This window comes from Chelonia mydas, chromosome 2, assembly GCF_015237465.2.
Source record: "Chelonia mydas isolate rCheMyd1 chromosome 2, rCheMyd1.pri.v2, whole genome shotgun sequence".
Lineage (NCBI taxonomy): Eukaryota > Metazoa > Chordata > Testudines > Cheloniidae > Chelonia > Chelonia mydas.
In genome coordinates this window covers 240,821,622-240,835,924 of record NC_057850.1, presented here as the reverse complement: position 1 = coordinate 240,835,924, position 14,303 = coordinate 240,821,622, and the positions used below count along the sequence as shown (strand labels likewise).

The following is a 14,303-nucleotide window of genomic DNA, read 5'->3' as shown; positions in this document are numbered from 1 at the left end:
TCAATTGACTTTTCAAAGCCCACATAGTGAGTCACTGGCAGAGCTGGAACGAAAATTTAAGAGTTCATGGATTCTAGCTCTTTAGTTGGTTCATTGACTAGACTGGCTTTAGAGCAGCAGGTTTCAGCTTGTGCCTTATGTCCCCAAAGGGCTACAATGTCTCCTCTCAATCAGTGATTCCGGCTCAGCTGTAGAGGCCAACCTCCTATTGGGAGGTGGTTTATACCACCTTCTGCCAGCTTGGGTGAATCTGACCTAATAATCACTATTTGAACAGGGCCATCTTAAAGGCAGAGTATTGTCGCTGATCCTTGAACTCTTAATGTACATTGGGGAATTCTTCATGGTGAAAAGAAGGGACAGTTTTAAGAGAAATGAAAATCTGAATAGTAAAGGACCAGCAGTAAAGGAAAAAAGATTAGTTGCTTTATATTTGATAAAGTTATGATACCCAGTGCAGCACTCCTTTTCCTGCAAATATATCCTTACCTGCATAATTAATCTTTAGCATCTGCACGTCATAACACATTTTGTTGATTGCTATAACTCCAGTTATCTGACATTTTAATGTTTTATTAATTTCACTCACAAAATTGTGTAATATCGTACAGAAAGGCAAGATTCTCCTGCCAGAGGCTCTCTTTGTGGAATGTTCATGGATTTTGAAACAGCAAACCAGCGGCAAAGTAATCGAAATATGGCCAGTAAACAGAAGTAAGCAGCATTAAAAATTCACTGCATGTAGCTGTTTAGGCAGCTCACCATCTAAAATGTAAATTCTTTTCATAATGTTTGAAATACTCTTAGTAATATTTTATATGCAACAGGGTGGATTTGATTTAAATCATGATTTAAATCACTAGTCAGGAAGACTCGATTTAATTATGGCTTTCTACATAAAATTGCATTCTTGTTGGTTGTTATAAACATATTCTTCACAACTCAGAGATAGATGTAGGTTTCATTTTTAGTAGGTATACACTATACATTTGTAAACAATTCTTTATTTTGAAAACTTTTCAGATTAGTTTTACAGCTATATCAGAAAATGAATGATTGGTTATTTCATTTACCAAAGGTAATTGAAGCAGATATTTATGAAGTCATTGGGAGGTGAACTATCTCAATTCAACAGGTTAATCATTAATATTTGGAGGATTTTCTTGCCATGCTGTATTAGGAGAAGAACATCACCAGAGAGACGTTTAAATTGTTTTATTTAACTAAAACAACAACGTTAAGTATTCTGGATTTTTTTCTTCAACAGCAAACATATAATATTTTAACAAAACAAGCATATGTCCCTTGCTTCTCACATTTATCTCCAGCCTTCTTCTCCTTGTCCAGATCTATTCCACCCCCAACAATCTTCTATTCATTGTACTTCTTGAAACTTTGCACTTTTAGAGAGAGGTAAGGGATTGACTCTGTGCACACAAATTTACAGAGGGACTATAGAGTTGAGGTCTCTTATTTCTCACCTCTCTATATATTATTTATTTATTTATTTTATTTATTTTAAAACATTTTTGCTGTTAACAAGCATGTTACCTCTGGAGATGCAAATCCACAGTTTGAGAACTGCAAAACTAAGCATCTCTGATGGTATCATCTAGACTGAGAACTGATTCCCATTGTGTATATAGAAAGATTAACCTAAATAATCTATACCGAAGCCTGTGGAACCCCATGAGATTGGGTCCCTAATCCATAAACTCCTGGAACTCATTTACAAAACTTTTCTTAAACATTACATGAATATATTGTCTCATGCTATAGAATTAGAATTTATAATCCCTATTCCTTGATGAGATATCTTTGATCTATAATGTATCTTAATTAAAACTATCTTTAGATAGGCTTTTCCTCAAAAATCTTTAGATAGGCTTTTCCTCATTTTATCATAAAAATCCGATTTAAATTAAAAAAATCCGATTTTTAATTAAAAAAAAACATTGATTTTTATCCATCCTGATATATAATTACTTTATATATAAATATTTTATATAATATTTTATTTTACATGTGATGAAGGATTGCTTAATCAACTACAGTTATTTGGTTTAAATTAAATCCCTTTTGTACGCTTTGTTTTAAATTAAAGAAATATTAAAATAATTTCTTTAAGTGTAACAAAGAACAATCAATTCTATTCCATAGAATCTAAATAGTGTGGGTTTGTCTATACAGTCCGCAGCAGAGAGCTTCTCAGACAGGATCAACAAATTCGGAATTGCACTGCTGCACTAAATATACCTGTGTAGATGTTGCGGGTCAGGCTAGAATTCAGGCTCTGAAGCATAGGGAGGGGCATGGGCTTCAGAGCCAGGCTGGGAGTCTTGCTGTCATAGCTTGTGTAGATTACCCTGTGTGTACACAGAAAAAATTGTGAATATCATTAACATATTTGGCATGGCTTTAGGAGTACTTCCCACCATCCTAACTATTTGAAGAACGTAAAGTGCATCTGTTATATCACAGGAAGCATAGTTTTTCATAGCTTTTCAGTAAGGTCTGTAACTTAACTTGTCACTTTGAATAGTTGGACACAAACACTCCCTAGGCTATAAAAAGCTTGGGTTTATGTATACCTCTAATTAGTAGTATAAGTTTCCCTAGATTTGCAGTCAGGTTTTGGAAGTCATATATGATCTTTACCTTCATGTCACAATAAACTAGATTCCTAATATTGCCATTCCTTGTATGAGTATCTACACGGATAAACATTTTAATATCAATGGGCATTGATCTGGGACTCCATGCATTTGTTTGGAGCGGTGAATAGATTGCTAGATCTGTAGTACATTATTGTGTAATGCCATTTTCCTCTAACTCTGCCATGGGTTCATATAGGTTTTGCATCTTAACTCTTTTTCTGTTTTGTAATTCATTGTAAAGGAAACGCAGTTCAGAACTGCTCCGACTAATTGACCTGGATTTCTCAGTCAGTTTTTCTTTACTGGATTTGCCTCCAGTGAATGAATATGACATGTACATCAGGAACTTTGGAAAAACAAACACTAAACAGGCAAGTACCTGACTTTTAAGACTATATAAATCCTGAAAACTGAAATTCTTATCCTGAAAAATTATTTTCCTTCCATTGGTTACATTAGCTAGGAGGGTGGTAAATGTCAACACTTTAATTACTTTTGACAAGAGAAAAACCATGTCAGGAATGAGCCTAAACAGTCAGTAGCGCTCTAGTTTTCAGAGGAATTTGTATATGAAGTGGGAGGATAGTGGGAAAGATAGTACAATGGCAACAGGAAGCAAGGCAATACATAATACATGCATAAACATTTTTAGATGACCAGTGCTTATTAACATAAAGGACAGCTGCAAAACGACAGGAGTCCTAAGAATATTTGCAAGAGATTCAATATTTATCCTGAACTAAGTGTGTCAAAGCATTAAAATAGTTTGTCTGTTCTATGTCTTCCGGAATGTTGTTGGTAGATGTGTTCAAAGATTTGATTTTAAACATGAATAATTAAAAATACATTAAAAGAAAAGGAGTACTAGTGGCACCTTAGAGACTAACCAATTTATTTGAGCATACGCTTGCGTGAGCTACAGCTCACTTCATCAGATGCATTCCATGTATCTCACAAAAGCTTATGCTCAAATAAATTGGTTAGTCTCTAAGGTGCCACAAGTACTCCTTTTCTTTTTGCGAATACAGACTAACATGGCTGCTACTCTGAAACCTAAAAATACATTTACGCTCAATTTAATATGTAGCACAATATGTGTATGTATTTAGAAACCAACTGACAAACAGAAGACAGTAATATTGAATTTAATAGTTTTTAAAAATTACTGTCCATGTTAAGTTTCAGCTATTTGGTGGCAGCAAGAAAGTGCTCAGAGTTGGCATCGTCATGTTCGTAATTTTAACTTCGTATTTAGGCATATGTTCAGAGCAATGAGGATAATCTTGAGAGAGACGTTCAAACAGATGAAATAGAGACTCTAGAAAAATGGACACAACATCCAGGAGACAGTGTCCTTGTATCTGGAGGTGAGTAACCCTTTGCTTTTGTTTATTTAGGGCCTTAAATGCTTAAACTTCCTCTCCTTCTTTTTCACTGCTGCTGTTAGATCATGAAATGAGACAGACTGCTTTATTTATTTATGTATTGATTGATCCCTGCTTCTGCTGGAAAGAGAAGTATTCCCCCAGCAGCGTCTCCAAACTCAGCATTGTTGCTGCTGAAGAGAAGTTGGCTGCTATCATCCCTTCTCTTTCTCAAATGTTTCATAGAACATGGAACTTCCTTGGTAGTTGATTTTGTATGTTGGTGCCTGTTTGTAACCTCATGTCTTTTTACAGGTCCCAGAAGCAGCAATGATGTGTCTATAGATATTGCTGTAACACCTAAGATTGATTCACAGAGATTAACAAACTTCCTCCGGTCTGCTTGTCAGGTACGTTTCTACCTCAGTGAATGTGCATATATAAAATGTGGGAGAGATGGATCACTTAAAACGCCTGTCCTTTCTAGGTACCCTTGAATAATATTCATTACGGGTGAGATTCAACCCTGTGCAGAGGGATAGAAAAAAGCCTGTGTAAAACATAACTCCCTATTAAACCATGTTTTGCAAAGCTGTGAAGTTACTAAGAGAGTTGATCAACAGCTATTAAACTCATCAAAATAGTTTTGAAAGTTGCCGATAGCAAAGTTGAAATACAAGAATGGTCTTTTTTATTTCTATAAATGTAATTAATTATGTTTGAAAGGTGATTGCTGTTTTGCTTGAGGAAGATCGAGTTGCAACACAACCCAGGTGGAATCTAAGATCTCGACAAACCAGTCTGTCTATTAGTGATAGCTGCTTCCAGTTAAATACTAATCTACCTTTTCTCCATGGTAAGAGAACTTTATTGCACACCTTTTAGTGGACAAATAGAACTCCTCTTCTTTACATGAAGTGCCAGCATTTGTGCTTGATTGATCTGTGGAGAGCACATGTCAGGATGTAAAGGTGCGGTAAAGCTCACTTTTGCATTCCTCTGATCCTGCTGTAATTCTATGTTAAGCAGTTCCCTATATGCTTGTTTAGAGGACTGCGGCTACAAATGACCACAAGAGGCCAAAAATGCAGCCAAGAGTCACACCTTCTTTTCTTTAATATACTGGCTTTCTGTCTCTGAAAGATCACCCTTGCATGGAGTGATCCTCCTCAGGTTAGTTATGTTGGGGTTAGAGCTCAATTAACTTTGACTACGTGGGGCAAAACAACCATGTTGCACTGCTACAATATGGCTTGATATGTTTAGAACACAACACGCATGGAAGACAGTGTATTACCCTAAAGCTGTGTCTTTCTCCATGCAAACTACAAAAATTTAAATGAAAAAACTAAAACTGTCATGACTGGGTGAAGGAAAGACCTACTGCAACATGAAATGTTGCATTTTCTAATAGATATGCCAGAAAAATGAATCTTGTTCTGACAAATGCCTACGTTTCTACATCCTGCACCCTCCCCTCTACTGCCCATTCTCTGGTTGAGATGTTAGCGTCTCTTCCACCATGTACCATAGTCATTTAATGAGAATGCCAGGGCTTGGTTGTGCTCAAAATAATAGTTCTGCAGATTCTTTGCCTCCAGGCAGCTGAGCAGAGCAGTGGCTCAGTTTTCTCTCCATTCCTGTTCACTTTCCTCGTTTAAAGCCAGTTTTGGGACTGGAGAGAACAGTTTTCTTTCCCTCTCCCTATGCCCTCTTCTTTCATGCTCTGGCAGAAAATGCACTCTGCCAGCAATATTAAAATTTTCTTTGAAATTACTTGTAAATTTCCTAGGTTGTGGCTGTGGCAACTAATTATTCTCTCTCATGTTCAACAAGTTTTCCTTTTTTATTTTGACTTAGGCCGAAAGGTATCCTGTTTGCACGTCTCTCAGGTTCAGAGGCAGGCATTGCTTTCTGTTCACGGGTTACCTGAAAAGCCAGGTGCTATTCAATTGGACAGGAAGTACATCGTATGTGTATGGAATGTCTGGCAGCCTTCCAGTCCTCAGAAAGTTTTAGTTTGTGAAGCAGAGGTACAGTTCCTAGTCATTACACAATTGCCTATTGAATGAATGATTTTTGGATGCATATTGTGCTGTTCTGTCCTGGTACAGTGTATAAAATTTCTTTATAAATCATGTACAGTTGAATCCAGTGAGTGAGACAATAACCACACTCCACTCCACACTCTGATATTGGAGAGCTGAGAGAGGGTCTACGTTCACCCTGACCGCATTTTACAGATTTCTTCTTTTTTAATCTGGGCCAGAGGTTTCAAGGAGCCGTCTGTCTCCCCAGCCATTACTATGCAATGGAATTATACCTATCAGCTTTGCAACTGTGGGTAGGGACAATACAGCAATGCTCTGGAGAGGAGATAGGCTGCAGAAAACCTCCTATGTTGGCATGCCATGGAGCCAGCATCTCTAGCTTTTATGTGGGTTGGAAGAACACAGATATATTGAGCTGGATCAAGCCTTTAGCTCCCTTTCAATTATAAACCTAGTATATTTGTTCCGACCTTATAGGTGTCATGCTGCTGCTTTAGTCCCAGTAAGGCAACTTTAGTATTTGCCGGAACAATGGATGGTTCATTGGTAGTGTGGGATCTCCGAGAAGACTCAAGGATGCATCACTGTATAAAGTTAAATGAAACTGACTGGATTTTTAGAGCTCCAACATTTTCTACTGGTTAGTATGATGTGTGTCTTGAACAATCTTTTCATATTCAATGAAGGTATCATAAATTAAGAAATGTTAAGTTCTTGCTAACCTAGTTCAGCCAGATCAGAGGTGATATATAAGATGGTAAAAGTTCCACGTCAGTAATGGGTGTAAAGGAATGTCAGTTTCTGTAATTTATACACTAGAGGATTGGAATAGAGAGGTGTATCAGGAGAGCAACTGAGCGTATATCTACACTGTAACTGGGTGCATGCGTATCAGCATGGGTAGACAAACATGCACTAGCTCTGCTCTAGCTAGCACACTAGAAATAGCAGTGTGGCCACAGGCAGTGGTTTGGGCTAGCCACCCGAATATAATCATACTCAACCACCTGGGTACATACTTGGGTGGCTAGTCCAAGCCTCCACAGCCAAAGTGCTATTTTTAGTGTGTTAGAGCGTCTGTCTACCTGCTTTGGGAAGCACACTCCAGCTACAACGTAGACATGCCTAATGGGGGAGTGTCAGTTAAAATAGGGTACTCCCTTGTTACTTTAAGTTGCATAACGAAGGACCAGCTGAGGTCATTAGCTAAATCAATTTAGCCTCCCTTACACTCACTTTGACTCCCTCATATACCTTAGCATACACTTAGATTTCTCTTATACCTATTTATAACCCCACTTTATTGACATGAGTAGGATTTTCAGGAGCACCTAAGTGACATAAGAGCATAAGTCCCATTGACTCTCTGTGAGACTTGTGCTTCTAATACTTCTGAAAATCCCACCTATGTAATTTATATCACCTCAGAATTTTATCTCAGTACTGTAATATTTGTGGTGGGATTATCTCCTCCATGATCATTCATTGCCCATGTATCTATCAGGCATTGTAGCAACACAAAGTCTTAGGGAATCGTAGTAAACTTCCACATAAGCCTGCATTGCTCATGTCTGTGAGTTTAGCACTGTTCAGAATTTGAGTGTGACTTTTGACATGGGTTGATTGTCAGGTCGGGCCTTTTTATGATAGCATCGATTCAAGGTAAATGCACAGCAAGGATCACGTCACTGAAAAAAATGTGTGTTGGTCTAATGTTTCTTAGGATCATCACTCCCACACCAGTGTCTTGGAGACACAGGCCCAAAGTCAGAGCTGCTGTGTAAGATGGAGCAAGGGGGACTCAGTTATATTCCTTTAGACTTACTTGCAGTCATTTGCTGATGTGTGATAGTCAAAGTTGGTGTTACTTACACATTGAGAAGCTAGAGGAAGGTGTAAGTTCAAGAGTGTGTGGGTGTGACCTACTGTGCTTAGATCTCCTTACCACCTTCTGTAGTGGGTTTTCTTCCTGTGTCCCCTCTTCCAACCCCTTGGCATGTGATTAAAAAAACTTAGATTTTCTTAGGCTCCCTTAAATGCAGTGGGCCAAATTCAGAGATTATAAAAGTTTTATATAAGGCATGTAAGTTACGTATTGGTAAGCAGGTGTGGGGTCTAAGGATCAGCAATTGGATCAGCAGGGCCAGATCCTTACACTCGTATAAAGCCCAACTGAAGTCAGTGGGATTCCACACAAATGAAGAGTTTACTTGTGCAGATTTAATTTCAGGATCAGGTAGGTAAGTAACCATAGAGTGATTTTAAACTAGTATAGTTTATATGTCGAAAGTATATATTCTATCAATATTACCTGAGCCTCACATGAAAATTGGCCTACTTTATCTCGAGGTACATTGCACCACAAAATGGGAGTCAGTCCAAAGTAACAGCCCACCTTTAATCTACTTAGGGCCTCTAATCATATTGCAAAGGGAGTCCCGCTACTTCAGTTCTATTTTTTTTAACGTAGAATTCATTTTTAAAAATTAGATGATTGTTAATGTTTCATACCCAACAGTAATAATCATGCTAGGGTATGCATTATTTGGCTGTTGATGGGATTGTTAAGTGATTGAAGATCTTTGGTGTTGTGCTGCACAATGCACCAGTAGCCAAGTGTGTACATCCTGTTGTGGCTTATTGCTTTTATCAACACAGGGATTTTAGTACTGCACACTTATTGGAGCCGGATCGCTTTAATCTTAGATGAAGACAATTTCGTTTTCAGCAGCAAATCTTTGGAAATCACAGTCTCTGACAATGGGGTACATAATGAAATGACTCCTCTAAATATGTATTTGCTTCTAAAAGCTTATGAAATGGTAAATATTTTCTAATTAAAAATTATTCTTTTTGGTGTACTGCTTTCTTTTTCATAAACAAACTTGACCTATCTAGAAGAATTATTTTTCTACCAGTTTTGTCTTTCCCAATTAAAAAATTTCCTCCTCTGTTGATGCTGATGGGGCTTGCAATTATTATAGCTGTTTACTTTTTTTTTTTTTTTTTTTTTTTTTTTTTTTTGAGTATCAGCAGCTTTAATAATGTCACCATTGTACAAAAAATAAGTGGAAGCTTGTGTGCCTGATACCATTCTGGGAACAATGTGTATTACCTGCTGCTGTAGAGTTAACAGGGAAGTAATGTAAGTGCCAGGTTTTTGTTTTACTACGTTTTTGTAAAGTTTAAATTTTATTTTAAAGGGTTTTAAATCCAAATGGGTATAACATTTTAGAAACTTTACAAAATCAATAGTGTAATAAAAATGGCACTTCTACATGACCCTTCTGGAGGCCTGTATGGTCTGTATCAAGGACACCCACAGCTCTGGAGTCATTTTGTTTAAGATCTGATTCAAAACAAATAAATAAATGTTCCAACATGGTTGATGTATCATTATCAGCACAGCACAATCTAGAGCAAAACATGGAATGAGGTTCAGTAAGCCTGGGCATCAAAAAGACAAAAGGCAAGGTAAGTTTTAGTTAACCATATGCTGACTGCCCCTCTGTCTCTCATTACTATTTGGGTCATTTACCATTAAACTTTAAGGCTGGTGGATTTTTAAAAAAAATAATTTTATCATTCAAACTTACATAAAATAAGATGAAAATAAATTTAAACATTCTTACATTATTTCCATTTTACGTTAATCAGTGTGATATTTTCTATTACAAAATGTTATATGGCCAGTCATAGCTAATTTACTCTTCCTTCATGTTGCTAGATGTTGTTTTGGTTATAGTGCTGGGATACAGTCTTAGTCCATTGTCTTGTTGCTTTTTCAAAAGAGAGTTCTCATGTATATCTCAACACTGTTGATGGTCCTTTTCACTGGAGATTTTCATAGTCAACATTATGTTTGTTTAATTCTGAAAAAAAACCTGAACTGTTTTGGGTTTACAGCTGGTGGAATATATCATATCTGAAAATTTAATAAAAGGAAGGCGTCTAAAGGCATTTTTATTTCAGAAGGCAGAGAAAGCTACTAGGGGGAGGCTGTTCTAGATTAGATTTTGACAAATAGGGAGGAAGAATTTGAAAGTGGAAGGTAGCTTGGATGAAAGTGATCATGAAATGATAGAGTTCATGATTCTAAGGAATGTTAGGAGGGAGAACAGCAAAATAAAGACAGTGGATTTCAAGAAGGCAGACTTTAGCAAACTCAAAGAGTTGGTAAGTAAGATCCCATGGGAAGCAAGTCTAAGGGGAAAAACAATTGAAGACAGTTGGCAGTTTTTCAAAGAGACATTAAGGGCACAATAGCAAACTATCCTTCTCATAAACACAGTAGGGAAATGCAACTTAGATGGAGTTACTATAAGGTGGGTGCATAACTGGTTGGAAAACTGTTCCCAGAGAGTAGTTATAAGTGGTTCACAGTCATTCTCGAAGGGCATAACGAGTAGGTCCCGCAGGGATCAGTTCTGGATCCAGCTCTGTTCAATATCTTCATAAGTGATTTAGATAATGGCATAGAGAGTACATTTATAAAGTTTGTGGATGAAACCAAGCTGGAAGGGGTTGCAAGTGCTTTGGAGAATAGGATTATAATTCAAAATGATCTGGACAATCTGAAGAAATGGTTGGAAGTAAATAGGATGAAATTCAATAAGGACAAATGCAAAGTACTCTGTTAGGAAGAAACAATCAGTTGCACACATACAAAATGGGAAATGACTGCGGAAAAGGGTCTGGGAGCCATAGTGGACCACAAGCTAAATATGACTCAACTGTGTAACACTATTGCAAAAAAAGCGAACCGCATTCTGGGATGTATTAGTAAGAGTGTGCAAGCAAGACATGAGAAGTAATTCTTCCGCTCTACTCCGTGGAAGGTTAAGCACTGGAATAAATTGCCTAGGGAAGTTGTGGAATCTCCATCATTGGAGATCTTTAAAAGCGAGTTAGACAAACACCTGTCAGGGACGGTCTAGATCAGTGCTACTCAAAGTGGTGGTCCGCGGACCTGTGCCAGACCACGAGCCATTGGCTGCTGGTCTGCGCGCACATTGGAAAAAAAAATGCCGGTCCCCCACATCAGATAGCTTGAGAAGCACTGGTCTAGATGAGTGCAAGGGACTGGACTAGATGAACTCTCGAGGTCCCTTCCAGTCCTGTGATTCTAAAGCCACAAAAACCATAAAATGTTCTAGATATTTATTCAGATTTTGCTTCCCTCGTTGAGACTGTAACTTGTATGGATCCTTCTAGCTGTATGTATTCATTCCACGGGGACCTGTGCGCTCCCTTCAACCTTTTCTGCCACTGCTCAGATTAGATTAGGAACCATATTGTAAGGTTTTTCAGCTTCTGCTTTATGTTGGGGTTGTCTGCAGCCCGCTGTTCTGCAGGATGCATGATCAAGGTCTAGCTACTAAACAACCAGCACTAAAAACGCCTTAAAATGAAGCTCGTCTTCTTTTTTGTCATGTAACTGCATAAATACTCAATCAGATTTTCTTCATATTTTTTCCATAAACTTTCATCCTCGACTGAGATCTACGTAAACTTTAACAGCAGAGTTACAAACCCTTGGAAAAGCAGGTTTTTATTAATGAAATGGCTGAAGGTGTGGTGCAAATGATGCTGCAACATTTTGTATTGTGAAAAATAAAAACAAATAATAGAAGACAATTTACCACTACTATTTTGTTGACTTAAGAACTACATTTTGCAGAGTTGTGTTTTGAATTTTTGATGAAGTTCATTATTTGTCATTCCTGCTTAGTAATCACTAAATCCTAAAACAATAATCTGAAAATGTGTAGGGTTTATTGTTGTTGTTGAAAATAGTACAGTGATTGTTTATTTCTTAACTACAGATGGTGTTCTCTCCTCGTTAAATCACACATATCCTGTACTGGCAATAGAACCTGTCTCAACATCTGTCTATAAGGAACAGAATTATGGGCTCTCACACCTATCTTCTCAAGAAGGTATGTGAACTGCTCTCCAAAGGATCAATAAATTTGATATTTTCTTTAAGTAAATATCTGTTATAGTAGACATTTTACAAGGGTATTAATCCCTGGTCCTAGCCAAATTCCAATTCATAACTGCCTTCTGCCTTCTTAAAGTCCTCTGTATTCCATTTGGATACAGCATTATTCTTCATGTTCTGCCCTAAACTATTATGCATTGTTAGTGTATGCGCTTTAACCACAAATGTGAGTGCATTTCTATCATGCTCCCTATATGCAGGGCAGTATTGTATCTTCCCATGGTAAAATGCACAAGATGGGGAAAGATGGCCCAAGAAACTCCATAAGGTAAATCTTATGGCGTTTCTACCAAATATTCTCCCTCAGGTAAGAGGTGAGACAATCTGAATCTGTGGAAAGGTTTGTTTCTGATACCACACGCAATGTGCCACTGATCCCGGCATCTCTTTCTGTACCAGTCCCCTAAATTGCCTAATGACCCACCTCCCCTAGAAACACTGCTACCTCAGGAAACATGCTACTTTTGGTGCTGCCCCAAACTCCACCAGGGTGTGTAGTAGAAGACATAGGTGGACTAAATGCAAATTATTATTCTAAAATAATAAGAGGAGTCCAGAGAAGAGCATCTGCACAGTCCAGCTGTTATCTAATTTGGCCTAGTCCCAATTCTCGTTCTGCCCCCAAATCCCTGCAGAACCTAAACGTGTAGAGAGGTGCAGAAGGGCAGCTTGGACCTGGTGGTGAAAGAGAGAGTATCCAGATTGGCTCCCCTTCTTTCCTTTAATAGGATTAGGGCACTTTCCTCTCTGTTATGCAGCACACAGAAGAGCCGCATAGGGCCCATAGTTAATATAGCAGTTTGGTAAATATTTAAACACACATCATTCAGGATGAAGGTACTATATAAGTGTAAGTTGTTATTGATACTGTATTATTATACTTTTCCCCCCATAGAAATGTCAGGCCTGTCATTCCAGATAGCTTCAATGGATGAAAATGGGACTCTCAATCTGTGGGTGAGTAAATAAATATGTATGAAAAGCAGGAATATTGCACTTTTGAAATGAGAAATTTTTTCTTTAAAAATGCAGCATCCTTCACATTTCCAAGATTTCAGGTAAGAGTTTCTTTTGAAAATTGTGGCAACATTAGCCATTTTATTGTCATACTTCCAGAAGTGCTATGACTTGGCTCCCTAAACACCACAAAGTTCCAGTTAGGCAGAACTATTGATAGGTATGTGATCTATGTGGTCAAATCAATCAGCAGTGCTGCCTTATGGGAACGTTGCTCACATTTATCTGTTTCCTGGGAAATCTCTGTTGAAGCACATTTGTCTACCCACTTCATTCACTTTAGATCACTATGGGTGTGACAGTCAGTCACTGAAACTGAGGTGGGAAGCCACACTCATAACATGTTGGAGGCATCTTCAATCTTTTCGAAAATATTTTTCACACAAAGAATAGCCAAGGTGTGGTAAAGAATTGATTACCTAGTCAGAAAATATTATAGGCAGGTTAGTAACCCCACTTTGTGGATGATACGTATATTTGTCTTTCTGTTATCTTCTAATTACTGTGCTGAAGTCTCTCTTTCTTGTCAATTTTTAAGCCTAATTCTGATAAACTAGAAATATTTCTACTTTATCCTAAGTATCAGCCTAATCCTATTGTTTGCTAGTTCCTGTTATTGCAATCAGATTAATTTTGGGGAACAGGTGGATTAATAAGGGGACATACAGCATTTCATCTCCGTATAACCAGTTCAAACCCAGCAAAGCTCCTACTAATTTCATGGGGAACAGGATTGGGCCCAACAAGAGGAAAAAAATATATAGGGCTAAATTATCTGCTACATCCAGTTTACCTTGGGCACAGCATGGGATTGAGGGGTAGGGTAGGGGCCATCCCTGATTCTCTGCCCACACATACCAGCTATAGGCCAGAGCAGCCCAAGGACTGCTCTAACTTGTCCAGCTGACAACTGTCTCCATCTGTCAGCTGGGGATTGTTGGAACATATCACGCTCCAGCTTCTCTTCCTCCTTGTCCTGACATGCTCCCTGTGCCAAGGTCTCTGGGGTGCATAGTATAGGAACTGGCTCTGCTAGCTACCTTCCCAGTGGTGACTGCCTCACACCCAGAAGGGGACTTGAAGCCTCTCTTCTACCCTCCATTTTTCTGCATGAGCAGTGCAGGGCAGAAAATCTGCATAGTGTCATTGTAATGTTAGGCTCAGTTCTGATATAGCTACTGTAACGCAGCCTGCGGTGACTCAAGTGCAT

At 38.2% G+C, this 14,303-nt stretch overlaps 1 protein-coding gene across 11 annotated transcripts in view; it reads left to right on the top strand.

Moving 5' to 3' along the window:
* DYNC2I1 (dynein 2 intermediate chain 1) overlaps positions 1–14,303 on the top strand; it is a 48,845-nt gene that overhangs the window by 22,258 nt on the left and 12,284 nt on the right. For 8 of the 11 annotated variants that reach the window (XM_037891058.2, XM_037891059.2, XM_007054116.4 and 5 more), the window contains 9 exons: positions 612–714; positions 2,899–3,028; positions 3,913–4,024; positions 4,337–4,431; positions 4,748–4,877; positions 5,882–6,054; positions 6,550–6,712; positions 11,898–12,011; positions 12,972–13,033. In XM_037891058.2, coding sequence (XP_037746986.1) covers positions 612–714; positions 2,899–3,028; positions 3,913–4,024; positions 4,337–4,431; positions 4,748–4,877; positions 5,882–6,054; positions 6,550–6,712; positions 11,898–12,011; positions 12,972–13,033 — 1,082 coding nt within the window. Of the gene's footprint in view, positions 1–611; positions 715–753; positions 773–2,898; positions 3,029–3,912; positions 4,025–4,336; positions 4,432–4,747; positions 4,878–5,881; positions 6,055–6,549; positions 6,713–11,897; positions 12,012–12,971; positions 13,034–14,303 lie in introns of those variants that run through there. The other 3 variants (XM_037891066.2, XM_037891060.2, XM_037891062.2) reach the window with 3 other exon arrangements.